This window comes from Copadichromis virginalis, linkage group LG3 (genome assembly GCF_057382275.1).
Source record: "Copadichromis virginalis isolate Kocher_CV1m ecotype Utaka linkage group LG3, C_Virginalis_male_GT1.1, whole genome shotgun sequence".
In the NCBI taxonomy this organism is placed as follows: Eukaryota; Metazoa; Chordata; class Actinopteri; order Cichliformes; family Cichlidae; genus Copadichromis; species Copadichromis virginalis.
Window position 1 is genome coordinate 35267587 of NC_140620.1, and position 25431 is coordinate 35293017.

At 38.8% G+C, this 25431-nt stretch overlaps 3 protein-coding genes and 1 long non-coding RNA gene across 6 annotated transcripts; 2 read left to right on the plus strand and 2 right to left on the minus strand.

Moving 5' to 3' along the window:
• The first annotated feature begins 1308 nt into the window (after window positions 1–1308).
• LOC146714346 (uncharacterized) lies at window positions 1309–3212 on the plus strand. 2 transcript variants are annotated; one of them, XR_014918796.1, is made up of 4 exons: window positions 1309–1390; window positions 2242–2596; window positions 2701–2732; window positions 2907–3212. It is a non-coding gene; the product is annotated as an uncharacterized LOC146714346 (long non-coding RNA). The 2 variants fall into 2 exon arrangements; XR_014918797.1 differs by having other exon boundaries at window positions 2494–2596.
• On the minus strand, window positions 3153–10176 carry LOC146714347 (sterile alpha motif domain-containing protein 9-like). Of its 2 annotated transcripts, none has more exons than XM_085450813.1 (9): window positions 7424–10176; window positions 7078–7118; window positions 6883–6947; window positions 6520–6734; window positions 6181–6437; window positions 5555–5683; window positions 5310–5466; window positions 5187–5221; window positions 3153–3943 (listed from the first exon to the last, which is right to left on the minus strand). In XM_085450813.1, the coding sequence occupies exons 1-8, from the start codon at window positions 10161–10163 to the stop codon at window positions 5211–5213; spliced, it is 3615 nt and encodes a 1204-aa protein (XP_085306939.1). In that variant the 5' UTR covers window positions 10164–10176; the 3' UTR covers window positions 3153–3943; window positions 5187–5210. The 2 variants fall into 2 exon arrangements, with proteins under 2 accessions (XP_085306939.1, XP_085306940.1); XM_085450814.1 differs by having other exon boundaries at window positions 5180–5221.
• Window positions 10177–13327: 3151 nt separating this feature from the next.
• On the minus strand, window positions 13328–19698 carry LOC146714348 (sterile alpha motif domain-containing protein 9-like). The gene is made up of 3 exons (XM_085450817.1): window positions 19120–19698; window positions 14979–17606; window positions 13328–14339 (listed from the first exon to the last, which is right to left on the minus strand). The coding sequence occupies exons 2-3, from the start codon at window positions 17587–17589 to the stop codon at window positions 14275–14277; spliced, it is 2676 nt and encodes an 891-aa protein (XP_085306943.1). The 5' UTR covers window positions 17590–17606; window positions 19120–19698; the 3' UTR covers window positions 13328–14274.
• Window positions 19699–23454: 3756 nt separating this feature from the next.
• Window positions 23455–25320, plus strand: LOC146714349 (uncharacterized). The gene is made up of 3 exons (XM_085450823.1): window positions 23455–23520; window positions 23700–23740; window positions 24845–25320. The coding sequence occupies exons 1-3, from the start codon at window positions 23461–23463 to the stop codon at window positions 25152–25154; spliced, it is 411 nt and encodes a 136-aa protein (XP_085306949.1). The 5' UTR covers window positions 23455–23460; the 3' UTR covers window positions 25155–25320.
• Window positions 25321–25431: the final 111 nt, after the last annotated feature.

A 25431-nucleotide genomic window follows, 5' to 3' on the forward strand; every position in this document is an offset into this window, starting at 1 on the left:
CACAGAGGTACTGGAGTTACATTCATATTTTATTTAGGATTGACCGATATTTCCACTACATAATTAAACTAATGAAGAAGTTAATGTCATAAAAATGTATTTATTTAGTTTCTCACATTTGGGGCTTACAATACAGTATTGATCACATTTGTGTGGTGACGTTACAGTCACTTAAAGCCTGTTTATTCTGCTTTCATTGGTTTGTGTTTGCACAATGGGTCCAGACTGTCTGTAATATAAAAGACTTTTTTTTGCACTTTGTGAATATAGTGCCTCATAAGGAGCATGCAACCCAATGTCACTGCAAAGTGTGTAATAGGCCAGCTGGTCTATTGTGTGGATGTCATGCTTTGCCTCGCCTATGCATGCTTAAGCTACAGTACTTTGCAGAACCAGCAGAGGTTAAAAATGTATTTAAAGCATCACGAAAACAGTCAGGGGAAACTTAAACTTAAAGAAACATTACGAACACATTTACACGTAAATACATATCAGCCATTTAGCTTAATCATAATGTGACATAGAAGGAGCCTGGAGTGTACTTCATAACATCCTTTCTCAGAAGTGTCTTGTTAGCTTTAAATAAATTACAGACCTCTGCTGGTACACGTGTCAATTTCACGCCTGGGAGAAGCAAAGCGTGACATCCACTCAATGGACCAGCGGCTCTGTCGGGTTAGAGAATGTTTCATATATGATATTAATGTAGTGTTTTTTGATGTAGGCTCTAGAGGGCAGGATGTGACCACATTTACAGTGAACCAATAACAGCACCTTCTTTAAGGCTGTTTATTTCTTCTTTTGAAAACAACAGGTTTATTTTGTTATTTTTATTTTGATCGGTGTAACTGATGCAGGTGTAATGTTCACAGCTGTGAGTGCTGTGGCAAAACTGTCTTTTTTCACACAGTCGTCTGGGAGTTGAGCTCCACATATTTCTGGTCTTCAGTAATAATGAAGCTCAAGTGTAACTTGAGTAAGGAACATCTGTAATCACTCATCGGCCTGCAAACTCAGTGCTGACATCATTACTCTGGTCCAATCATTTTCCTGCCTGTCTTCTGTTCTCTGTGTTTGAAATCTTAGTGCTTTTCCATTATTCTGTCTTTCAGACCTCCCACCTCCTCCTCATCTTCATCTTCACTACCACCAGCATCTAGACTCCAGGGGGTAATCCTCACTCCTCCCACTGCTGGGATCTCATTCTGCTATGATGGGTCACGGATGTCTAATTGCCAAATAGCCTAAATGAATTCTATAGCTCGATGAATCACGCTCACTTCTTCTGCATGAACTGTCCATGACCACCAAAAGTGGAAATTACTAATGTGGCATTTGTCTCCTTATAGACACCAAATTTCTATTCAGACACATCCCTGCAAGCGTTACGGTAAGTGTCGACAGCAGATGGGCACTAAAAAAATAATTCAGGCCAAGAGTTTGATTCCTATTTAGTCTGCTCTGTTTATACAAATCATCAGGCTAAGTAGGCAAATTCCAGTTGGTTGTTATGCTGTCATATATCACATTTTCACTGAAGTATCACTATGGACAAAAATATTTATGAAATTATGTTGGTCTGATATTTACTTCAGAAGGGTTTCTCTTTCATTTTTAGACAAATTAATTAAGAGCAGTGGCAGCTGGGTGGGTGGTCTAACAAAAGAATTAAAGTTCACACTACTAGCAGCAGCATCATATCCTCGATACCACATTACAACCAAAAGACCTTATCGTAGCAATACCAACAAAACTACATAAGGGAATACCCAGAATGCCAGTCACACACACTCTCACACAGATTTTGACTAGTTGTTGCTGAACACATTAGCCTTTTTTGATTGGTTGTTGTTGTTGTTTTTACAGAGACAAAATATGCAAGAATGATAGCTGATGATCAGAATGGGGCAGGTTCTGTGTGTTTATAGCAGATAGAAACATTTAGCCAGGATGAACTGCAGGTTTGTAAAAGTTGTTTTTCTCCCTCTAAAGGGAGGAATAAAAATTAATTTAGATGTGTTTTACATGAAGGCGCTGACGTAGTTATCAAAAACGTTAAACTGTCAAAGCCACAGTAATGATGGTAGGCGATCAAGTTTTAAACCTTGATATATTTCAGACATTGGTCACTAGGTGGCAGCAGAGTTCCTCTGCATTGCCTCAGTGTGTAAGATGAAAACTTAAAAAAAATCCCACTCTTGTTCTCTTGAATGAGCTTTTTTATGATGTTTCACTCCTCAGAAATTCATCATCATAAGTTAAGAGAACAAACAGCCCTGGTATTTTTCTGTTTACAAATAGAGATGAAGAAGAAAGCGCTCTGAAAATGTAAGTGCTTCTAAACAAATGTGAAAAGATTCATGGATACAGATAACCTGCCCAATTCTCATCTGACCAATATATTACAGCAAGTTTGTTGTTTTTTGGGTTTTTTTTCCTTTGTAGTAGACTGAAAATTTAGCTTTAATACTCTTTAATGCTTCCCACGTACAGCTATGCTTTACCAAGAAAGAGCACAGAGGTCATGCTGATGCAGGAGCAAGGCACCAAGACATACGTCGATGCTGTCCTCAAGACTCACCACCGAGTCGTTCAGGTAAGACCTGGCTTGTTGTGTTTTTTGGGGTTTTGTTTGTGCTTTCAGCTCAAACTGCAGGTGTACTGAGAGGTTTTAAAGACCTAACTGTTAACAGTGTCCAGCTGAGCACTCTGAACGCCGCGCTGTGTCCCGTGTGAGTAAGCTGTTGCATGTTCATCTTTTAGTCCATAACTGTTGGAGAACATTAGAAGTGCTCACTATAACAAACCAAACTCCATCTTACTCTTAAAAGCAATGTGCATGTGTAGTTTTTAGTCATATCATAATTTTTACTACTAATCCACTTCTCTCCCTCTGTACCTCTCAGCACACCGAAGCTGATTTCCAAGCACGGTTCAAGGCGCGTCCAGAGCTGGAGGGGCTCATCGCTCAGATGAACCAATAACCTTCACCGAGTATCAACACTACAGTACTTGTACGGCAACTAATTTATAGCGCATTGCTCATTCCTCAATAACATCCCGTAAAAACTGATTTTCTGCTTTAAGAAAAACAAAAGTGTACACATTTCTATTTGTCTTATTGGGGGAAATAAAACCATACTCACTTTTTTTCCAGCTCAAAACTTTTTTTTATTATTTAATCTACAAATTATTCTGCTTCATTGAAAAGTTTGAACACCAAACGTAGGCACGATATCATTTTTCACTTTTAATTAAAACAAAGTAGTTATAATAAAATGTGAGTTATTATAATTAAGTCTGTTTATTTAAATATTTTCTCATCTTCTGAATAAAGATTAACCCATCTTGTAGAAAACATAAAACACATAAAATTAGAAAGACAAAAAAAAAAGGTAAAATTTTGTTTAAAAAAGGCATTTTTTACATTTTCAAAAAACAGAAAAAAACAATTATTTGGTTGCGAAAACAAGATTCTGCAATGTTCATAGGTTTATATACCTTAAACAATAGATTTAACCCTTAATGTTTATGCCACTAACTAGATAAAATTAGGTTTAATCATTTAATATCAGTATTCACATTCTTTCACATCATATTCTTGCACAGGAGGTACGGAAAGGCTGCATGTTAATCAAATGTACAGATCGACTCCATTTTCTAAGCAGTCATTACAGTCATGTTCTTTCACTGAGATCCTTCAAGCTCATACATGAGAAACCTCAGACTTCATCCCTCTCAGGATTTTATAGACATCTCTGCTCTGTTGTGTCAGCGTCACAGACTAAACAATCTCTCTCATTTGGTCTCATGTTGCATTTGAACTTCTCTCAGCACCATGTTTGTCCTCAGAGATCACATCCTTTTCCTGAAGCTCGTCTACAACAGCTGCTGCCTCACTCGCTCTGCCAATCAGAGCTGTCCAATGGCAAACCACGAAATCCTGAGCAGAGGAAGTTGGTGAAAATTTAAAAAAAGAAAAAAAAGTCTAGTGTTCAGATCATCACTGTTGAATACTAGACAGTGATGATCTATATTAGGATTATAGTTGTGAGAAAAGAAGTAAATCCTTTTTTCAGTTCTAAGGTTTTACTTACCAGAATATAATAAATATCGCTTTGTCCTTATCAGGTTGTAAAAGATCAACTCACTCATTTTTTAATGAAAATTATGGCAAAACGCTGAAAAACTAAATAGACTTTAATGCTTCCATTAATACAGAGGGTAAATAGCAGCCTGGTGCTGCAAACTAAACAAAGCTACGAAGCTGCTCTCTTTTCTTTTACAAGAAATCACCACAGCTGACAGATTTCCAGGGAAGAAAGTAGTAATAATTTTAAAGAAACAAGTGTTGATGCCCAACAGTCTGGTGAGAATTATTATTCACAAAAAGAAAACATTCAAGGACGGCTTCCAGTGTTCACACGAGTCACCAACCCAGTAAATGTCAGACCGTGCAATGCTCAGGGAAGCTACAAAAACCCCAAAAGACCCTAAAGGCCTCAATTAGCATGTTATATGTTGAAGAAAGTCTCTTCACATGTTCTCTTCTCGTTTTGCAGCCACAGGAACTAAACATTTGAGTTGAACTTCTCGGTATACCAAAGTTTTCAAGAGAAAAATGCAAGGGCATCTGCTGACAGATAAAGCTTGGCTGAAATTAAATCATGCAGCAGGACAATGATCCCAAGCACAGGAGAATGGAGCAGTCAAAGTACAGACCTCAACCGGACTGAAATGCTTTTTCAGACAGCTGTGTGTAAATGAATGACAGCAAAGTTCAATGAACTGAAGCGGTGCTGTAAAGAAGTGTGAACCAAAATACCTCCACAATGATGTGAGAGACTGATAAAGTAACACTGATTGCTTCTTATTGTTGCTAAATGTGGTTTTACAAGCCACTAAATCTTGTGTTGTGCTTAGTTTTTCACACACTACTTCTGCACTTTGGCCTAGTTTTGTTAAATGAATAAATATAAACACATTCCTCATCTCAGGTTTGTATTTAGATTCTTTCAGAATCCGATTGGAACCAGATGTTTTTTTTCCCTTCAAATTATAGCTGGATAAGTAAAACCTTAGAATAAAAAAGTGGTGTACCTTCTTTTTCATGACTATTTTTTTAAAGGGATCTACTTTGATAACAATAATAATCTAATAATTATGGATTAAAACGAACCTCTTACCCTGTTCTTGGTGAATGCTTGAGTTTAATAGTCATCTGGAATAAAAGGGTTCACATTGGTCAGATGGTGGCTGTTCATAGTTTAGATGAGCTGCGTTAGGGTAACAACATATAAAACACTAACCTGTTCCGATAGCGCACGTCCACACGGTGTCCTTTTCCTTTCCTCCCCTGCGCTCAACTTCAAGTTTCAGTTTCACGTTTCCGAAGTCGCTTTTTTCATTTCCAATGACCACCTCAAAGAAATTAGTGTCGCTCCACTCCAACATGAACTGCTGTTTCTGCAGAGAAAACATTTTATGGAAACTTGAGGATTTTTGCTGTTTCTATGTTATGGTGCAATGAACAGAAGTACAGCTTAGTCCAAACCTCAGGGCAGATTTGTGCTGTGTCCCAGTCTGTTGAGAGGTAGAAATAACTCTCCAGCTGTACAGGGTCAACAGGACTTGTCTTTCGGATTTTTCTGAATCCGTCAGATTTCTCCTTCTTCTCCACTTCCTGAAACATGGAAAAATGGACCATTCTTCACATACAAGTAATGATTGGAAATCTTTGGGAATCGTGTTCACATCTATTCATGTCTTTAAAGAACATATGTGTTTGTGTTTATATCAAGATGAGAACATTGATTTGCACTACTGCAATCCATGTAACTGAAAAGGGAAAATGCCAAGCAAACACAAGTAACAACTACAAAGTTAAAAAAAAGCTCAAAGCTGTTCAAACAACAGCTTTTGAAAGAATGATTAAATTACATTAGCATAAAGATGGCTGTAAGTTCTTAACTTTTAATGCAGTTTTCTCTGCCTGAAAGTCAGTAATGTTGTCAGTTGGGTTGTCAAAACATTTAGAGACCAAACTCTATTAATTTGCTGCCTTGTAGTGTCACTGTGTTTTTGTATTTATCAATGAGAGCATTTTATTTCTCTGTGTTATTATATATTTTTCCTCACTTCTACTTTATATTGTTGCTCCAGTACGTGGCATTGTATTACCTGTTGTATTAGAGGATCATGTGGGACCAGGTAAACGTGCAGAGTGAGGCCAGATGTGATTTGCATGTATATCAAGACATCAGCAAAAACTTTTAGATATAGGCCCAGTTTCTTTAGGATCATGGCTCCTCTTAGAGAGAACTCCGGCTTGTTTAACTTCACATGGGATGATGTCATTTCAGACACTTGCTCCAAATAACCTCCACTGCTGTCCACATGCAGAACTCGAAATATGTCTGACATCGCTGCATTTTCACCTGCAAAGCACAAACAGTCGTGTGTGCATAAATATCTTTATTACTGTAATAAAACAATCATATGCGTTTTACGACTGCTCACCTGTACAGATCCAGTGCGGCAGACGGACTTCCTCTAGCTTCCCATCTGTGACTTTGATGTCCATTAGGGGTCCTGCTGGTATGTAGTCCATGCATACAGGTTTCCTCATGAATCGCTCCCATGAGCTAAACTGGTATCTGAAGCTGACGGTTTCCTTACAAACCCACCGCAAGGCAGACTCGCTGCATTCATATTTGCCACTTTCAGACTGCAGGCTGAATTTGAATAGACAAGACAAAATGCTCTGTTATGCTCTGTTCACATGCACGAACAGAAACAGCAAAACTGCAAAGCAAATAATATAAAATGGCACTTGTAATGAATTACTTTATGTTCTGTCTTGTAGTTATCGATAACCTTTACCTGTAAGTATGAACCTCCTCCATTATCTCAACTTCAGGTTTCAGCTTCGTCCACTGACTGGAGTCCTGTTGTACAAGATATTTTTTTCATTATATTTTTACAATATAATTATACATTTACATTATGACTTTAGAATTTTTATGTGACATACAATATATGAGAAACAAACAAAATCCCAGAGAAGTAGAAACTTACTGTTTCATTGTCAAAAGTCTTCAGAAGTCTCTCTGATGGTTCTTGTAAAGCAAAGTTAAATTTTAAAGAGCTGGCCAACAACATATCATTCAGACACATTGGTTTTTTCCCCTTTACCACAAGTGCTATCTTGTGTGAGATTTCTACATAACAAAATTACATTAAGTACATATAAGATATCTATTTTCTATTGTTAGAATCTTTAAGTGTAACAATAAAACCAGTTTAGTACAGGAAAACTTTGTACGCAGCACTAACTCACTTTGATAATGGCAGTACAAAATGTGTATTATTAAAACATATGACATTTGTAAAGATGAGGACTTTAGTAACTTAATTCTCTTACCCTCAGCTCTGTGAACGTTGTAAGCAACAGGACCTCCGATTGTAAATCCAAGATAAAAGAACACATGGCCTTTTTTCCAGAGGCTGTCTTTTCGGTTGGCATCTAACTCGATCTCTGTGTCACCAAATGTTGCATACAGCCTGTAATCTTGCACTATACCTTCAATTCTGAGGAGTTTGCCTTGGACTGTCGGATCAGTGAAAATATCGTCATTCCTCCAGTTTGTTTTTGGGTCTTCCAGTGCATCTTGGGTCCACAAGATTTCAAGGTTGCGTCTGTGAACAAATCTGTTCAGACCCTGACCCGGTCCAAGAAAAAATATGGGTCGAAGGTACCTTGACTGAAAGAGTGACTTATATTCTTGTTCATAGGATTGCAGAATATTTTGGATTAAATGAGGGAGGTCAGAGGCCAATTCGTGTTCACCATCTGTAGGCCAACACAACAGCAGAGCTAACATGTGAAACTCGGGTTGCATCTCAGGAGCCAATGGCATTTTCTCTGTAAAGCTGCTTTGGTAGTCGGAGCTGGACGGAGGTTCTTTCAGATTTATCAGCATGATATTGGCCAGAACGTAGTTGAGTAAGGCATGTGTAGCAGAATGTTTGTGTTGGCAGATTTCTCTCCACCATACAGCAATGTCCTTGGTGTCTGATCTAGTGCATCTTTCAAGACATGAAAGTACTCCCGGAGAAGTGACAGCCAGTTTTTGTTTAAGTTTGTGGAAGGTTTTCTGGAGTTGATCATTTGGTTCTGCGTCTCCAACATACTTTTTGTAGCATTCTATTGTCTTTCTGGAAATGTAGGATGAATCGTCTCTTTTAACAACAGAATATGAATACGTTAAAAACGTGTCAAAAAATTCAAATCTTTTCTCAACCAAATCTCTGAGGCTGTTTATTAGCTCCTTAAACCTGACAATGTTCCTATCTCCGGTGGATTTCAGGACAGAGTCCAGTGACATGGTTCTTGTGAGAACTTGCTTCCAAAGTTCATCATGTCTGATAAGATGGTCATACAACAGGCTGCAAACTTCCAGATAACCAAACAGCCCTCTGGTGTTTAAAGCACGCAAGACTTTTACATTCCCATCTCCTTGTTTACCCTTTGCATATTCATTTTTAGCAAGTTTTTCTTCATCTTCAAAAGCGTCAATGGCTTTTTGGGCCAGTTGCAAAATTTCGCTTGGTCTGGTATAAACGGGCATCTTCTTTAGGTGGCTCTTATGGACTTGGCCTAGTGTATCTGCAACAAATGAACTCCAAGGAGCCCTCCGCTTTGCTTCTTTTGCCCAGATTTCTGCATTGTAGTAGTCTTCTAGTTGAATATAATAAAAACGAGCAAGAGTCTGTGGAAAAAGTGAAACTTCATAAAACTTATTTGAGGCCATGATCAAAACTGACCGACTGTTGCCCTCATCTTCTCTCTTTGTAACATCTTGAATCAGTCTGGAAAACTTTTCTTTCCATTCTTTAATGCCATGAGTTGGGTCCTCTATTACCGTAATTTCTCTTTTATTTAGCATGTCTTTGATAAACCCAAGTAAATATGGAGGAACATAACTTCTGCAAAAACTGTTCAAGAAGTGTCTTGTTGTGTCACTTCTGGTCACACCCGCATTAGCCAACTGTTCAGTACAACACTGAGCTATCATATTGTGAGCCATGCAAACCTTTTTTTCAGATCTTTCACCTTGTTGGAAGGTGACGATCAGATGACTGAAAGGCTGCATTTGATCCTCCAGTGAAAGGTGACCAAACTTGTCTCTTCTGAGGAAGTCCAGGCACTGAGACTCCAGGAGATATGAACCTGGTATGTAGGCGTTCAGCAGGGATAGGAAGGCAGCAAGCTGCATCTTCAGTGGCTTATTTGTTCTTTTGATATGTTCTAATGTAGCACATGCGTTCCTGATGTAGGCTTGAGAGAAATTAGACTGCAGAATGTTAAAACCATGAAACTGCTTGCACCGATCACCAAATCTTCTGCCAAGCTCCTCTTTTTTCATATCAAAGTCTGCTTGCTCTCTGTCTGAGAGAGATTTTTTGAGAATAATAGATTTTCTCATTTTCCTCTTGAACTTTTGTTTCAGTTCATAAGAACGCTCCTTTTGGTGGATAATCCCGTCACTGCTTCTCACACAGTTCAGTAAAATTACCACAGGCAAATCAATTTCTATATCCTGTTCAGCAATCTCTTCCATAATCCTGTCCTGGAGGATGTCCAATATGAACTCATCATTTAGTAACAACAGTACCGTTTTCTGGTGGCCATGGCTACCTGCTGTAAAAAGGCTGACCACATCTTGCGCAACTTTTGTGATATCTAATGTTGAACCTGTCAAAACAGCACATCTGAAGGTTTTCCTCAAGTCCCACAGCACCTGCATAGCCAGTGTGGTTCCCCCACATCCTTGTTGATGAAACAGTTTAATTGTTGATGTCCCAGGGCCTTTTCTTCTCAGGTGAATTTGTTCTTTAAGGGTTTCATATCCATCTCGTTTGATAAAAGGAGTTGCATTGCCATCTGACACTGCTTGTTCACTGATATAGAAGTTTAACCAGTTCGGTGGGGCCCCTCTGTAAAAGTTTTCCTCCACTTGCTCAGCGTGTTGAGGTTCAACAAACTCTCCTTCAAACTGTCTGGTGTAGAGGACATCCAAAAATGAGAAGGAATCACTGATTTTACTCGTTACATGTATTTGTCCACCTTCAGCAGTGGGCAGGGCTGGTCTGTTTGCCATCTTCACACTTTCACTTTGCTCCACCCTAATGAATGTTAAACAAAACAAACATGAGTCCATCTTATGTCTTAGCTTAAACTATTTGTAATTTAGCCCTACATTCACTTTATGGAATGTGATACATTTAAATAGCCATTTCATTGCTGGTCAATCACATAAAATAAATATAGCCTTCTCCATGTAAAGAACCAGACACTAACTTCAATTAAAACTTCCATTTGTCATTTGCAGATCTTAAGAGATTTTTCTTACCTTCTCCCAAATTACACGGACAGCTCTAAAGACCTGCTATTATGTGTGTGTTCAAGCACTGGGACCGTGAATGTGTCATTTAACCCGGAAGGTAGTCGTCACACCCAAAGCAGGTTGGGATAATCAGGTACAGACATGTACACCTCTACAGTTTGAATGTTAGAGCAGTTCCAGTTTCAGAGTAGTTTAAAAAAAGGAATGAGTCAATTTAACAGCACATTTTCTTCCTGGTTTTTAAAAAAAGCAGAGGCTACGCTTGACGTGTTCAGTCAATAAACACGTCAAGCTGGCATAAAATATTGCACAATCAGACGCTAAAGATTGGAAATTTGCAAAATTGGCCAACAAAATAATAAAATATGTGATATATGTTAATATTGTCCTATTTTGAAACATTACCTACATTTGTTTAAAGGGCAGGGTGACTTCATTTGATTAGGAAATGCTTGTCACAACAGGAAATACTAAGGCTTTACTATGAACGGTTTAATGATGAAAGATAACAATTCTTTCTGTCTCTATTTCACTCATGTGGCTGCTGTTCAGGTCTCAGTTTGCAATTAAACAGTGCTTGAGTATTTGGAAACATTTAAACAAATAAAAGGAGGGCATTAAAATAGGTTAGGATGTAAGCAAATGTAAATAATCAATGAAGAGTGTTTGGAAGCGCATCAAAAAAGAATATTTATGTGGCTTGATCACAGACAGTTCTCTATTATCCAAAATGTTTTTCACTCTCTTTTTCTGTCACATTCACTCTCTTTCACACACACACACACACACACACACACACGCACTTTATCTTTAATGAATGCTGACCTATGTTTTATAAAATCATGTGTACATAACCTGGTTCTGGTCTTAAAAAGGGTAAAAGGACATGACAGACTTATATAGAGGTCACTCTATAAAAAAAAACTCCTCTCACCCCTACTGGTGGTCTATGGCCACCACCACTATATCCGGTTGGTTAGCCACCTCCATCCGGAAGTCCCACAGGATCTTAGCTCAGTCATTCTCCACCACCCTAGAGGATGTCTCCCATTTTGACCTCTGGACTTTCAGGCCATATTTGGCACAGATGTTTCTGTACACTATGCCGGCCACTTGGTTATGGCGTTCCATGTATGCCCTGCCTGCTAGCATCTTGCACCCTGCTGTTATGTGTTGCCATCTTCCTGATGTATTTGTGGATGTTTGTTGTCTCATCCTGGACCGTGGTACTGACACTCACCAGTCCCCGTCCTCCTCCTTTCCGCTTAGCATACAGGTATCATTCTTAGTGCTGCAATCACATCATCTAGTAGATCTTCTGAGGGTACTTCACCTAGTCTTGGTAACTGGCTACGGGGGATCCAGGTTTCCCCACTTCTCATCAGGGTGCCCTGGTACCTAGACACCTGTCTCGGACTTTGTTGATTAGGGTGACATCCGAGATGGCATGACTTTATATTTCTCTCTCTCGTTCATGTCGAGAATGAGAGAGAAGGGGGGGGGTCTAGCCTAGGACTCTTACTGGATACAGATGGTAAATGGCCTGCATTTGTATAGCGCTTTTCTAGTCCCTAAGGACCCCAAAGTGCTTCACACTACATTCAGTCATTCACCCAATCACACACACATTCACACACTGGTGATGGCAAGCTACATTGTAGCCACAGCTGCCCTGGGGCGCACTGACAGAAGCGAGGCTGCCGGACACTGGCGCCACCGGGCCCTCTGACCACCACCAGTAGGCAAACATGGGGTTAGTATCTTGCCCAAGGATATTTGGCATGCAGCCAGGAGGCAGCCTGGGATTGAACCACCGACCTTCTGATTAGTGGCTGACCTGCTCTGCCATCTGAGCTACAGCCACCCGATGCCCCAGGTGCCCCAGGTGCCCCAGGTGGGAATCAGATGCCCCAGGTGGGAATCAAACTTATGACTCCTGCTCCAGAGATGTACATATATATGCAAAAGTATTCCCTTGTCTGCCTTCACATACATATGTTCACTGTTTTCTTTATGTTGTTGTTGTGATTTGGTGCTATATATAAAATAATCGGCTTGCCTTAAGTGAGATCCTATTTTTAATCCATAGAGTTTAATATGCAGCTATATCCAGAGGTGGGAAGCAATGAAGTACAAACACTTTGTTACTGTACTTTACATGAGTATTTTTTTCCTGGTATCCAAGAGGCTTCTTCAATTCTTAAACCAAAAGGTGGAAAGTCCCAGGCATTTAAAGTGGGGATTGTCAGTGATTTATTATTAATTAATGTTAATATTATTTCACTACTAATCATGTCTCAAAATAAATTAAAAGCATGTTTAACAATTTATGGTATTATGTGTGTTATTAAATGATGCCAATATTTCACTTTGAAATAATTTTATAAGACGTGGCACTTCACAAAACTAAAGGCCAGACGTGCAAAACTGTTAGGCTGGGCTTTAAACAACTAACTGTTTCAGATGTACTAAATAATCTGCAAACAAACTTTAAATTAATAGTAAATATAATTTACTAATTAGGGTGGCTGGCCTCTTCCTTAGAGATAGGGTGAGAAGTTCGGCCATCCGGGAGGGGCTCAGAGTAGAGCCGCTGCTGCTCCACATTGAAAGGAGCCAGCTGAGGTGGTTCAGGCATCTGACAAGGATGCCTCCTGGGCGCCTCCTGGCTGAGGTGTTCCGAGCATGTCCCACTGGGAGGAGGCCCCGGGGCAGACCCAGGACACGCTGGAGAGATTATATCTCTCAGCTGGCCTGGGAACGCCTTGGTGTTCCCCCGGATGAGCTAGAGGAGGTGGCGAGGTCTGGGCTTCTCTGCTTAGGCTGCTGCCCCCGCGACCCGGCCCCGGATAAAGCGGAAGAAGATGGATGAAATATAATTTTTCAAATATGTCTATGAAATCAGTACCAAATGTGTGTAAATGTGCAATTAAATACTTTATTGAGTAAACTCGGATAATAAAACAAACAGCCCCCCAAAACTAGACAAGAACAATAAGTAAAAAGAAATCAAACACTGGTTAGACAGGGGTACAAACAAACAAACAAACAAACAAACAAACAAAAAGCTGAATATAAATCCTTTTCACATTTAAACTTAGATAAATCCATAACATTATCGAACCTTTATTTAACAGCATGTACATCCTCTTTTATACTTTAGAATCTAACACATAAAACAAACACAAAAAGGCAACCTTTAATTGAGAGGCCCCAAATGCAGATGCCTGTATACGGGACTTAACAAAAGCAAGCCATTTAGAGGTTGCACAAAATACAAAACAAAAGGCAAACGTAGACTAAGACTTTGCCTGCAGGAAACATAACCTGGAAAGTACTAGCATGGAGAAAGAACCTACGTTCCAGCACCAGACAAGGGCAGATTTGGCCAGTATATACACAGCGAGGGTGATCAGGGAGGTGAAGATAGCTGGGAACACAGGAAGGAAAAAAAACAGGAGTAACAAGACAGGAAGCAAAACAACAATTTAAAACGATACTTTGAGGAGACATTTTTCTTCAGATGTTGATTAGCAAAGTCTTTAGAAATGTATAAACAAAATATTAAATAGACACTATGCAAAGAAGCCAAATTTTAGGAAGTAAATCATCTCTAAGAATCAGAAAGTCTGAAAGTCTGTTGTTTAGGTGTTAGCATAGACAATACATACATGACTAAAAGTGCTGGATCACATGCATCACATCAACGCTACAGCACAATTTTCTCCTTTTAGTTTTTGCCCCTACATATAAAAAGACATAAATACTATAAAGGAAGCTTCAGAATCACTTTCCTATTGGGGGGGATGTTGAGCAGGATTCACAAACTTGGATGTCCCCCATTATCTTGTATGATGTTTAAAGCTTAAGGGGCAGCTTTGGTCTCTTTCACACTGTTGGTCAGAGTTTTCCCATTCTGATCTGCAATAACTGATGTAATCAGCAAACAAAAAATAAAGTAAAACAACTGAAAAATGGATAATACAGGTTAAAAAACACAATACAATATTATGCTATGGTATAAATCTAAAAAGTCCAATAAGTAACTATTACTGTAATGTAGCCAAATAAATTCTCATTTGCACTGTTTAATTTTGTAATATTGCATTTATGTGTATGTACTTTATGTTATTATTGCACCATGAATCATGTCAAAACTTGTAATAGACCTGCCGGTGCACCGTGTCCATTTCACGCTTTCCCTTTCCAAACCATGAAAAAGACACACATGCAGAAGTTGCAGTAAGTTGCACGCTGTAGTAACTGCAGAGTGAGATATTTTATTTCAAGCTAACATGACAATAATCAAGTGAAAGTGTTCAAATGGACATTATTAACACATTTACATCTATATACATAGATGCCACCTAGCTGAAATTTACTCTATGTCTTTTTGTTCAATCCTGACTTCTTGGCTTAATATGTTATCTCGCCCTGCTGGTAATGCAACTTCTACATGTGTGTACATTTCACATTTTGGAGAGGCAAAGCATGAAACAACTACTAACTAGTAGTGAATGTTTGCAGAGCATTTTACTTCATTGCAATGTTACTGTTATGTTATCTTACCTGTGTCTGCAGTTTTATTCTGAATGCCAAAGGCCACAGGACCTCTGATAGTAAATCCAAGGTAGAAGGTAACTTGACGTTTTTTCCAACAGCTGTTTTGCAGATTGGCATTGATCTTAGTCTCTTTACCACCAACTCCTGTATATACTCCGTAGTCTCTTACTACTCCATCAAGTCTAAGAAGGAGCTCTTGGACATCAGGACTTCTGAAGATTTCTTCTTTCTTCCAGTTATCGCTCCAATCTGGTTTTGCTTTCAGATGATTTTCAATAATTGTTCTGTGAACAATTCTTTTCACACCTTCACCTTTTCCAATGAAAAACACAGGAAGAAGATACCTGGCACGAAAGTACTTCTTATATGCATTTTCGTAAGTGTTCTGCATTTGCTGAATTATTTGACTGATGTCATAAACACACTGGCCTTCATTTTCAGGCCAGTACAAGAGAAGGGTGAACATGTGCAACTCAGGTGGGTCTGTGTCACTTGGGGGCATTTTCCGTCTAAATAGTGTGAGGATGTTGTTGACAAGAGACGTTTCTGAATCTGCACTTGGACACATTTCTCTACACTTTGTAGATATGTCTTCGAGCTCTGATTGAGTGTATTGTTTGACAAGAAATGACAGTACTTCCACAGACTGGTCATCTAGGTTTCCCTCCTGAAACATCTGGATGAGTTGTTTTGCAGTTGTGTCTCCAACATACTTCTGGTAGCACACTGAGATGTCTTCAGATATATATTCAGGATCATCTTTCTCCGTGTTAGGCTTTGAGTAAGTCTGATATTGTTCCAAAAAAAAGCATTTTCTTTCAACTTTATCTCTGAGGCTTTCTAGTAGTTCAATGAATCCGAGGAGTTTGTAGCCTCTAAGTGATTTCAGGAAAGAGGTCGCCGATACTTTTTCTGTGAGAACCTTTTCCCAGGTTTCATTTTGACTAACAAGTTTGTCATATAGAGAATTGCAGACCTGCAGGTAACCAAAAAGCCCTCTTGAATTAAAAAGTCTTGAAACATTCCTCTTGCCATGTTCTTTCATGTCTGGTCCATCTTCATCCTCAGCTAATCTTTCTTCATCTTCAAAAACTTTAATTGCTTTTTGAGCCATTTGCAAAATTTCTCTTGTTTTGGCAGAAACATTTTGCTTCATTAGGCGGTTTTTATGGACTTGGCCAAGTGTGTCAGCAACAAATGAATTTTGAGGATCTCTTTCTATTGCTCTCTGTGCCCACATTTCTGCCCGATTGTAGTCTTTTAGTTCTATATAATAAAAACGAGCAAGAGCTTGTGGAAAAAATGGATTTTGAAAGATTTTACATGAGGCCTTCTCTAAAACTGTTGCACACTGACATTTCCCCTCCATCGTATGAATGTCTAGAATTAGTCTAGAAAACTTTTCCTGTTTCATTTCTGTGCTGTTGACTTGGTCCACTTCTTTTTTCATTTCTCTTTTGGTTAGCATGTCTTTGACAAAACCAAGCAACCACAGAGGAATCTCATATCTGCAAAAACTGTTCAAGAAGTTTCTTGTTGTGTCACTTCTGGTCACACCTGCCTTTGCCAACAGTTTAGTACAACATTCTGCTATCATAGTGTGAGCCATGCGGACTTTTTTCTCACAACTTTCATTTTGTTGGAAGGTAATAATGAGATGATTTAAAGGCTGCATTTGATCCTCCAGTGAAAGGTCATCATACTTGTCTTGTCTGAGGAAGTCCAGGCACTGAGACTCCAGGAGATATGAACCTGGTACGTAGGCGTTCAGCAGACACAGGAAGGCAGCAAGCTTCAGTGACTGATTTTTTTTTCTGCTGTTTTCTAATGCAGCACATGCCTCCCTGACGTAGTCCTGAGAGAAATTACTTTGCATTATGTTAAAGCCATGAAACTGTTCACATTTATCTTTGTACCTCTTTTTAAGCTCTTCCTTCTTCTTATCAAAATTTTTCTTCTCATTGTCTGAGAGTGTGTTCTTTAGGACAACGTGGTCACTCTGTTGAGGTGCATTGTTTCTCACACAGCTGAGGAAAATGACCAAAGGCATATGAGTAACTATCTTCTGCTCAGCAACTATCCTCATAATGCTGACTTCGAGATCTTCCAGAATCGACTCATTGTTCAGCAACAACAACACAGTTCCCTGGTGGTTTTGACTGCCTGCTGTGAAAAGTTGGACAACCTCCATTGCAACTTTTGTAATATCTGAGGTGGAGCCAGTTAAAACAGCACACCTGAAGGTTTTTCTCAAGTCCCACAACACCTGCATGGCCATTGTAGTTCCTCCACATCCTGGTTGGTGTGACAGTTTTACAGCTGATATCCCTGGGAATTTTCTATTTTTCTTAATTTGTTCCCTGAGTTCTTCATATCCATCTCTTTTGATAAAAGTAGTTCCAGTCTTTAGGGACTCTGCCTGTTCACTGATGTAGAAATTTAACCACTCAGGTGGGGCCCCTCTGTAAAAGTTTTCCTCAGCCTTTTTTGTGCATTCCAGGAGATCTTCATCTGAATATTTTCCTTCAAACTGATCTGCATGGAGAATATCCAACAATGGGAGGCTTCCCATATGCAATTCCCCTTCCTTAGTGGACCATGCTGGTCCATTTGCCATCTTTAGCTTTAAGTGTCCTGCAGCATAATAAACGTGTGAAAAGATTTTTAGTCTGAACTGTTCTCTGAGGCTAAATGGCAGTAGCACACACACATTTGAAATGTACATTACTAAGGGTTAGGATTTTACATTCATCAAATTATACCTACTGCGTTAGTTTTATTCTTGATTATTATTATTCACTAGCTGGGCCCACGTCCTCATTTTAGGTTTGACAGCGTTTTAGTAGGTAAAAGTGAATGCTTTGACATGAATTGAGCTGCGGTTTGGGGAGGACTTGAAGGGGACTGGCGATGGCTCCCGGGCTGGGCAAATCCCCATGTACTAAATAGAAGTGAAGAAGTTAAAGAATGGAGAACAAGGGATCAGCTTGCAGTACTGGGGGGTACCTATATAGATGACAGCCGGAAGGAGCGTGTTTGGAGGTGTGGTCCTGCTCCTGAAATTCCGATACATAATCTCCAATTACTGGTTTTAACCCTTTAAACGCTGACCTAATTTAGCCTTTAAACCAGGGGTAGGCAACTCCAGGCCTCAAGGGCCGGTGTCCTGCAGGTTTTAGATGTGTCCTTGATATAACACAGCTGTCTTGAAGTTCCTCAACATGTCTTGAAGTTCTCCAGAGGCCTGGTAATGAACTAATCATGTGATTCAGGTGTGTTGACTCAGGGTGAGATCTAAAACCTGCAGGGACACTGGCCCTCGTGGACTCGGATTGGGGACCCCTGCTTTAAACCCTAACCCATCACCAGTCACGGTTAGCATTTTTAGCAAGGGTAGGAAACTCCAGGCCTCGAGGGCCGGTGTCCCTGCAGGTTTTAGATCTCACCCTGAGTCAACACACCTGAATCACATGATTAGTTTATTACCAGGCGTCTGGAGAACTTCAAGACATGTTGAGGAGGTCATTAAGCCATTTAAATCAGCTGTGTTATATCAAGGACACATCTAAATCCTGCAGGGACACCGGCCCTCATGGACTGGGATTGGGGACCCTTGGTTTAAAGGGTTAATTAAAATTTGGCATGTAGTAGTGTTTTAGAAAATAAAGCAGACTTGGAGATAAGTACTTCTACATCAAACTTGTAATTCTGACCCCTAAAGTTATCTTCATCCACTAAATATATTTTATGTATTGTACTTTTACAAGCCCCTGGAATCTTCTAAAACCTGGAATCATTATGTCCAAGCAGTTTTTCCCAGGTCTAACCACAGATTGACTGTAGGGTCATTCCATCTCATATCATCAAATCTTTACAAAAAAATCTGCTCAAGCATCTTCAACTTTTTTAAACATGTATATAATGATTGGTGTGAAATTTTACATTCATACATAAAATACTTTTCAATATATATTTTTCTGAGAAAAACAAATCTGATCAATTTTCATACCAAACTCTGAGACTGTTGAACAGAAAGTCTGTGTTGATTTAAGATATAATCACTGCTGTTGTATATGTAGCACTTTTTGTGTCCGGACAGAGATTTACAAGTGTAACTTCTCAAAAACTCCATAAAGATTTCTCTTACCTTGTGTTCTACTTGATGCAAATGTGTTTGATGTCCTCTCATATCTTACATGTATTAGTGACTAGTGACTTTTGTGCTGGAGTTATATATAGTATACAGCCACTTGTCACACCCAGGTAGGTGTGAGAGTAGATACTCAGCACACACTGACCAGATGAGGTAGTAGTAAGATATGTTCAAAATGTTTGAAGGAATCATTAGGACTTTATATTTACTTGTTTCTGAGAAAAAGGCAGATTGGAATAAAGCCTATTAAAGATATTCAGATGGAAAATCTAGAAGAAGCTATCAATGAAAGATCAGGGAAAATGTAAAAAAAATGTCTTCAATGTTTGAGGTTATTGTTTTCTTACTTTGACGCAGCAGTATTATTGTGCGACAAAGATTGAACATTTCCAGGAAAAGCGTGGGGGTGAGATCAACAGATATGTTACTGACAAGAGGCCATGCAACTGTAAACTTTGTAACACTGTCAACAGTTTCTTTCATATTCTAACATGCTTTGTTTCCTTCATTTCTTTCTTCTTTCATTTCATTTCTTTCAAAGGCATTTTAAGTTTCCTTTTTCTGATAATGAAACGTACCACTGCAATGTTTTCTGTTCTTACTATCTGACTGTCAAATGTTACCAGTGTTTTTTAGGTTATGACATAGTCATGCTGACATTGGAGTGCGGTGTAATGCACTTTTAAGGTTGCAGATGTGCATATAATGCTTAATAAGGACATTTTTAGGATCTTTTGGTTATTACAACTAAATGACAGGGCTCCACGAAATGTAACCTTGATCACAATTTTGGCTTCCCACGATTAAATTAACACAATCTTGAAAATGATCTGTTATTTAAAAAACAAAGCAAAAGCAAATTAAGTACTCCCTAAACGATGCCTGATCACAAGCTTTCATGTACCACACACGCACAGCTGTTCATTGCATCACACAGCTTGAAGTTTCCTGGACTTGTCAGTACAAGTAACACTGCCAAAAATCAGAACAACAAAAAACAAAATGTCTGGCACAACGTGTGGAAATGCTTGATTTTTAAATAATGTGTGTCTGTGCAGAGAACTAAACTGACAATTTTTTCAACCAGCTGAAAAGGGGAAATGTAGAAGGATCCCACAGCTGTCGAGTACTTTTCTACGAGTTTAGTCCCATCTGTCATGTAGATGAATGGAGTGAAAGAGTTTAAATTTTATTTCTATTAAATGCACTCTTGTCCAGCTAAATATGGATCTCATAGATCTGCAGAGGTTAATTAGCAGTAATATAGAAAAATGTGAAAGAAGCCCTGTTGATATAGGTTTTGGTGCCTTTTTTAAATTTTATATTTTTCTTCTAAGTGAGGAATAAGCAGGAGCAGTTTTACTTTTGCCACTGAAAGAATAAAGTTATATATGAAGAAAACAAAGGAAATGTTTTATTTATGTTCTAGTCCTGCCATGTTGCAAGAGAGCCTGCTTATGCAGTTCAACAGACCGACCACGTTCACAACGTGAACCACGTTTTATTTTGCCTTTGCCATCAGAACGTCATTACAATCTGGCTACCTGACAGAAAATGACAATGAATCCACATTTTTGCACAGATTTGACCTTTTAAAGGTCCTAAACTTTTGATCAGCTGTAAAACAGCCTGTTTCAGTTTAAGTGTTGTTTTTAATAAATTGCATGCTCAAGACCATTTTTCAAGTGGTCTTCAACTTTTGAGCCGGACTGTGTTTTGATGTGTAATTTTAGTACAGTGAAAAAGTGACACAATTTTAGTTCAGTCTCATTTAAATTGTGACAAAACGCCAAATCCTTATATTTGTCTAAATATCCATGATATTTTGCTGGAGTCAGTCCAAAATAAATCATGAATCCAGAAATACTTCTTGCCTAAATTAACAATGCATGAGTTCTACATCCAGGCTGACTCAACATGTTGTGTAAGTGTGCTAAAACATGTTGTTAATGTTGCAACTAAAATGGTTAATTCCTCAGGGCAAGTGCGCTCAATCTCTTCACTTCACTTCAGGCTCAAACTAAATTTAACCATGTGCACAATAACAGGCGTAACTCGTAATCTGATCTATTTAAGAGCAACAATTCTTGACAAACATAACGAGGTGGATCAACTATGAAACAACCACACCTGCCACATTATTTAAGAACTGTGTGCTTTACAAAAATAAGAGGCCATATGAATATTAGACAAAACATCCCACTGACTGACTCAAAAGACAGTAACACACAGTTACTGAACAGAATAAGATTTTTTTTAAGTGCTGGAAACAAGTAAACACTTGTCTACTGTGCATGTTCTTTCATGCTAACTCTATTTAGAATGCTTTCATATGTATTATTATAATAATACATATCATTATTATGAAAGCAAAATCAAAGCCATAGGACGCCATTCTTATGGCGCCATAGCTGCTATACGCTAAGACTGATAACATTAATATTAAAAATGTTTCAAAGATGCCTCTATTGCCTGCTACAGCAAAACATACATGCCTAGAAATGAACTTTGATCATTCAAACATCACCAGAAATTCCTTATCGTCAAACACGTCATGACACATGGGTCCTCCACACCAGCAGTTTGTAACTAAATCCAGTTGGGACTTTTTGTGTGCATGAGAATATTAGTCTCAATGAAAAGTACTTTTATATTTTATATTTTTGCTGTGCACCTCTAGAAAAATGCAATCACATGAAGTACAGAAGCAAAACACAACATTGAAGAAAGTCCAATTTCATTCAACTCAGCCTCCCTTTGACAGTTCAAAGACACAAAACAAACAACATTGCTGCACGTCATCTCATCTCACATTCAGCATTCCTACATTTGCAACATTCTCGTTGTCGTCAGCGGCATCTCAACATCGCATTCTTCTGCAAGACCTGCCACATTCCACTGTTGTAACTCATCATTTCATGGCCCTGTATCACTCCACAAAGCATCTAATAACGATTAATCTTAACCTTAGACACTTAAATTATGTCTAAGGTATTACGTTTGTATATTAACACATATAAAGCAAATGAAACTGATATAAAAACATTCTGAACACATGAATGTAGCATAAATCATCTAACTCATTATGAGATCATTTAATTGATAACTTTTTAGATTTTTTCTAGAAATGTTTATTAATTCTTAAATTTAGATCATTTATTCTAAAAACAACACAGGAGGAATGACTGCAGCAGTTGGAAATAACCAGCACAGCACAGAGGTACTGGAGTTACATTCATATTTTATTTAGGATTGACCGATATTTCCACTACATAATTAAACTAATGAAGAAGTTAATGTCATAAAAATGTATTTATTTAGTTTCTCACATTTGGGGCTTACAATACAGTATTGATCACATTTGTGTGGTGACGTTACAGTCACTTAAAGCCTGTTTATTCTGCTTTCATTGGTTTGTGTTTGCACAATGGGTCCAGACTGTCTGTAATATAAAAGACTTTTTTTTGCACTTTGTGAATATAGTGCCTCATAAGGAGCATGCAACCCAATGTCACTGCAAAGTGTGTAATAGGCCAGCTGGTCTATTGTGTGGATGTCATGCTTTGCCTCGCCTATGCATGCTTAAGCTACAGTACTTTGCAGAACCAGCAGAGGTTAAAAATGTATTTAAAGCATCACGAAAACAGTCAGGGGAAACTTAAACTTAAAGAAACATTACGAACACATTTACACGTAAATACATATCAGCCATTTAGCTTAATCATAATGTGACATAGAAGGAGCCTGGAGTGTACTTCATAACATCCTTTCTCAGAAGTGTCTTGTTAGCTTTAAATAAATTACAGACCTCTGCTGGTACACGTGTCAATTTCACGCCTGGGGGAGGCAAAGCGTGACATCCACTCAATGGACCAGCGGCTCTGTCGGGTTAGAGAATGTTTCATATATGATATTAATGTAGTGTTTTTTGATGTAGGCTCTAGAGGGCAGGATGTGACCACATTTACAGTGAACCAATAACAGCACCTTCTTTAAGGCTGTTTATTTCTTCTTTTGAAAACAACAGGTTTATTTTGTTATTTTTATTTTGATCGGTGTAACTGATGCAGGTGTAATGTTCACAGCTGTGAGTGCAGTGGCAAAACTGTCTTTTTTCACACAGTCGTCTGGGAGTTGAGCTCCACATATTTCTGGTCTTCAGTAATAATGAAGCTCAAGTGTAACTTGAGTAAGGAACATCTGTAATCACTCATCGGCCTGCAAACTCAGTGCTGACATCATTACTCTGGTCCAATCATTTTCCTGCCTGTCTTCTGTTCTCTGTGTTTGAAATCTTAGTGCTTTTCCATTATTCTGTCTTTCAGACTTCCATTGATGCCTCCCACCTCCTCCTCATCTTCATCTTCACTACCACCAGCATCTAGACTCCAGGGGGTAATCCTCACTCCTCCCACTGCTGGGATCTCATTCTGCTATGATGGGTCACGGATGTCTAATTGCCAAATAGCCTAAATGAATTCTATAGCTCGATGAATCACGCTCACTTCTTCTGCATGAACTGTCCATGACCACCAAAAGTGGAAATTACTAATGTGGCATTTGTCTCCTTATAGACACCAAATTTCTATTCAGACACATCCCTGCAAGCGTTACGGTAAGTGTCGACAGCAGATGGGCACTAAAAAAATAATTCAGGCCAAGAGTTTGATTCCTATTTAGTCTGCTCTGTTTATACAAATCATCAGGCTAAGTAGGCAAATTCCAGTTGCTTGTTATGCTGTCATATATCACATTTTCACTTAAGTATCACTATGGACAAAATATTTATGAAATTATGTTGGTCTGATATTTACTTCAGAAGGGTTTCTCTTTCATTTTTAGACAAATTAATTAAGAGCAGTGGCAGCTGGGTGGGTGGCCTAACAAAAGAATTATGAAGTTCACACTACTAGCAGCAGCATCATATCCTCGATACCACATTACAACCAAAAGACCTTATCGTAGCAATACCAACAAAACTACATAAGGGAATACCCAGAATACCAGTCACACACACTCTCACACAGATTTTGACTAGTTGTTGCTGAACACATTAGCCTTTTTTGATTGGTTGTTGTTGTTGTTTTTACAGAGACAAAATATGCAAGAATGATAGCTGATGATCAGAATGGGGCAGGTTCTGTGTGTTTATAGCAGATAGAAACATTTAGCCAGGATGAACTGCAGGTTTGTAAAAGTTGTTTTTCTCCCTCTAAAGGGAGGAATAAAAATTAATTTAGATGTGTTTTACATGAAGGCGCTGACGTAGTTATCAAAAACGTTAAACTGTCAAAGCCACAGTAATGATGGTAGGCAATCAAGTTTTAAACCTTGATATATTTCAGACATTGGTCACTAGGTGGCAGCAGAGTTCCTCTGCATTGCCTCAGTGTGTAAGATGAAAACTTAAAAAAAATCCCACTCTTGTTCTCTTGAATGAGCTTTTTTATGATGTTTCACTCCTCAGAAATTCATCATCATAAGTTAAGAGAACAAACAGCCCTGGTATTTTTCTGTTTACAAATAGAGATGAAGAAGAAAGCGCTCTGAAAATGTAAGTGCTTCTAAACAAATGTGAAAAGATTCATGGATACAGATAACCTGCCCAATTCTCATCTGACAAATATATTACAACAAGTTTGTTGTTTTTTGGGGTTTTTTTCCTTTGTAGTAGACTGAAAATTTAGCTTTAATACTCTTTAATGCTTCCCAAGTACAGCTATGCTTTACCAACAAAGAGCACAGAGGTCATGCTGATGCAGGAGCAAGGCACCAAGACGTACGTCGATGCTGTCCTCAAGACTCACCACCGAGTCTTGAGGACAGGTAAGACCTGGCTTGTTGTGTTTTTTGGGGTTTTGTTTGTGCTTTCAGCTCAAACTGCAGGTGCTGCAGGTGTACTGAGAGGTTTTAAAGACCTAACTGTTAACAGTATTATTACTTTTTGTCCAGCTGAGCACTCTGAACGCCGCGCTGTGTCCCGTGTGAGTAAGCTGTTGCATGTTCATCTTTTAGTCCATAACTGTTGAAGAACATTAGAAGTGCTCACTATAACCAACCAAACTCCATCTTACTCTTAAAAGCAATGTGCATGTGTAGTTTTTGGTCATATCATAATTTTTACTACTAATCCACTTCTCTCCCTCTGAACCTCTCAGCACACCGAAGATGATTTCCAAGCACGGTTCAAGGCGCGTCCGGAGCTGGAGGGGCTCATCGCTCAGATGAACCAATAACCTTCACCGAGTATCAACACTACAGTACTTGTACGGCAACTAATTTATAGCGCATTGCTCATTCCTCAAT

Excerpts from the sequence above, each read along its gene's own strand:
- LOC146714347 (XM_085450813.1), bottom strand. The coding sequence starts at position 10,163 with ATGGCAAACAGACCAGCCCTGCCCACTGCTGAAGGTGGACAAATACAT. Across the intron at positions 5,684-6,180 it reads ATGATCCTCTAATACAACAG|GAAGTGGAGAAGAAGGAGAA; the intron begins GTAATACAATGC and ends TCCATGTTTCAG. Across the intron at positions 5,467-5,554 it reads CAGCACAAATCTGCCCTGAG|AAACAGCAGTTCATGTTGGA; the intron begins GTTTGGACTAAG and ends TTTTCTCTGCAG.
- LOC146714349 (XM_085450823.1), top strand. The coding sequence starts at position 23,461 with ATGCCTCCCACCTCCTCCTCATCTTCATCTTCACTACCACCAGCATCT. Across the intron at positions 23,521-23,699 it reads CAGCATCTAGACTCCAGGGG|ACACCAAATTTCTATTCAGA; the intron begins GTAATCCTCACT and ends GTCTCCTTATAG. Across the intron at positions 23,741-24,844 it reads ACATCCCTGCAAGCGTTACG|CTATGCTTTACCAACAAAGA; the intron begins GTAAGTGTCGAC and ends TCCCAAGTACAG.
- LOC146714348 (XM_085450817.1), bottom strand. The coding sequence starts at position 17,589 with ATGGCAAATGGACCAGCATGGTCCACTAAGGAAGGGGAATTGCATATG. Across the intron at positions 14,340-14,978 it reads GAATAAAACTGCAGACACAG|TTATTGCAGATCAGAATGGG; the intron begins GTAAGATAACAT and ends TGATTACATCAG.